This window comes from Trifolium pratense, linkage group LG6, assembly GCF_020283565.1.
Source record: "Trifolium pratense cultivar HEN17-A07 linkage group LG6, ARS_RC_1.1, whole genome shotgun sequence".
Taxonomy (NCBI): Eukaryota; Viridiplantae; Streptophyta; class Magnoliopsida; order Fabales; family Fabaceae; genus Trifolium; species Trifolium pratense.
This window is the reverse complement of record NC_060064.1, coordinates 2,327,249-2,329,776: the sequence shown is the minus strand read 5'-3', so window position 1 is coordinate 2,329,776 and position 2,528 is coordinate 2,327,249. Positions and strand designations below refer to the sequence as shown.

At 33.0% G+C, this 2,528-nt stretch overlaps 1 protein-coding gene across 1 annotated transcript; it reads left to right on the top strand.

Moving 5' to 3' along the window:
* Positions 1-1,477: 1,477 nt before the first annotated feature.
* LOC123889031 (bidirectional sugar transporter N3-like) lies at positions 1,478-2,528 on the top strand (the record flags this gene model as incomplete). Its single annotated transcript, XM_045938205.1, has 4 exons — positions 1,478-1,552; positions 1,658-1,822; positions 1,940-2,059; positions 2,355-2,528. Coding segments are annotated over 4 exons (534 nt in total), but the record flags the coding sequence as incomplete, so codon positions are not given.

Here is a 2,528-nt window from a genome sequence, read left to right as displayed (position 1 = left end):
ACAAACTCAATTAGTTATTCATTTTTTTACCAAACAAAGTTAAAGTTAATTATTATAAAATTAAACTATATAAATTAAAATAATACTTTACGTATAATGCAAGACTTGAAATCATCAATAATAGACTACGAACTAATATTTGCACTAGTACTTAAACTAATATGTACGAGGGACTTACAGTATCAATAATAAACTCTAAACTAATATTTATATTAATACTTGTACGAATATGTATATAAAATGACTTAAAATCATTTATAAAATATATATTTATTTTTTATAGGAAACAAATTGGCTAGGCTGGTGTGGCTATAGCCACACCAAGCCTTGAAGAGCTCCGCCCCTGATTGTGAAGGACCCTCCTCACCTCACCATCAGGCATCAGCATCAATACATACATACATACCTGCACGTGTTTTTAGGGGTTTAGTTTGGAAGAATTTAATTTCTCTCCTCTCTTAAGCCACCTCTAATTCATATTGTTGCTCATGGCAATCAGTCACAACACTTTGGCTTTTGCCTTTGGCATGATGGGTGATATGACTTTTGCCCCCCAATTTTATTTTTTTGGTCCCCTCCACATTTCTAGCCTAAACCATTTTGTTGTGGGAATGGTTTCAGAGATATGCACTCCAAAACCATTAAGTGTATAAGATGGTTTTAGAGTACAACCCTATAATTAGAATACAAACAATAATTGTGATTTGAAACCATTTAACCAACATAATGGTTTCCAGAATTTTTAAAACCATATAAACACACATAAAACCATTTTACAATACAAATGGTTTCAGTGTATAACTATCTGAAACCATTTAACCAACATAATGGTTTCCAGAATTTTTAAAACCATAAAAACACACATAAAACCATTTTACAATACAAATGGTTTCAGTGTATAACTATCTGAAACCATTTAACCAACATAATGGTTTCCAGAATTTTTGAAACCATAAAAACACACATAAAACCATTTTACAATACAAATGGTTTTAGTGTATAACTATCTGAAACCATTTAACTGGTTTTAAATAATGATTATAATTGTACCAAAAAAAAAACAATTATGATTCTAATTATAGGTTGTACTTCAAAACCATCTTATGCACTTAATGGTTTTGGAGTGTATATTTTTGAAACCATTTCCACAGGAAAATGGTTTAGGCTTGAAATATGGGGGTTAAAAAAAAATTGGGCGCACAAGTCATCTGGGGGTGCGTGAAAAATTTTGGGGGGTGCGCTAGAAATTTGGGGGTGCGCGAGAAATTGGGGGTGCATGAGAAATTTGGGGGGGTGCACGAGAAATTTGGGGGTGCGCGAGTAATTTGGGGGGTACGTGAGAAATTTGGGGGGTGTGAGATTAGGTGTGAGTGTGTGAGATGAGATTGGCTAGGATTATTACATGTGGATACTCAATCTAATGGATGTTATTGACTTATGTACCATGCATAAGGATTACACTTATGTATAATAACTAAAACCCTCATTTGGATGCGTTGTAGAGACCATCTACATCATATTGTACATCATTTACGCGCCAAGGGATGCAAGGGTATTCATTTGCAAATTTAATTATTGAACATTAATTTCCATTCCATAATAAATTAATTTTGATACAAATTAAAATGCTAATGTGTTTGTTAAATATTGAATGTAGAACTTAACTTTCAAGTTACTTTCGGCAATGAATGTGGGATCCTTTGCTTTGATCCTCTTAGTCACAAACTATGCCGTGCATGATTCACTACTCCGTGTCCAAGTTCTTGGATGGATTTGTGTTTCCCTTTCAGTTAGTGTCTTTGCGGCACAACTAAGCATTGTGGTACGTACACATGAATATGAATTGAAAAAATCGCTACTCAAATAAGTATACACGCTATAGTGCGTAGTTTATGAACTTCATGAATCTAATATTTTTTACCTTGAACTTTATATGTAGGCACAAGTTGTTCGTACAAAGAGTGTTGAGTTTATGCCTTTCAATTTGTCATTCACTCTCACATTGAGTGCTACAATGTGGTTTGGATATGGTCTCTTCCTCAAGGACATATGCATTGCTGTAAGTGTTATTATACAAGAAGAAAAAATAAATTAGCCACGAATTTAGTGGAAAATATGAAAAATATGAAATTTTTGTCACTAAATTAATTTAGTGGAAAATTTAGAAACAGATTTCACGTTTTAGTCCGCTAAATTTATTTCGATAATTTGATTATTTTTAGTAGTTTGTGTTGTACAAACAAAAAGATGAATTGATTTTGGACTAGATGACTAGTTATATTATTTGATGAATATATGTTACTAATTAAGTTTTTTTTTTTTTCATGCATGGTGAATGATTAATCAATGTGTAGCTCCCAAATGTGTTGGGTTTTGGACTGGGATTACTTCAGATGGTGGTGTATGCAATTTATAGGAATCGCGGTGAAAAAGATATTAAAAAGGAAAAGAAGGCACCAATTGAGGCACTCAAAAGTATTGTCATAGAGACCAGGGCGGACCCAGACACAAATAACTGGTGTGGCTAA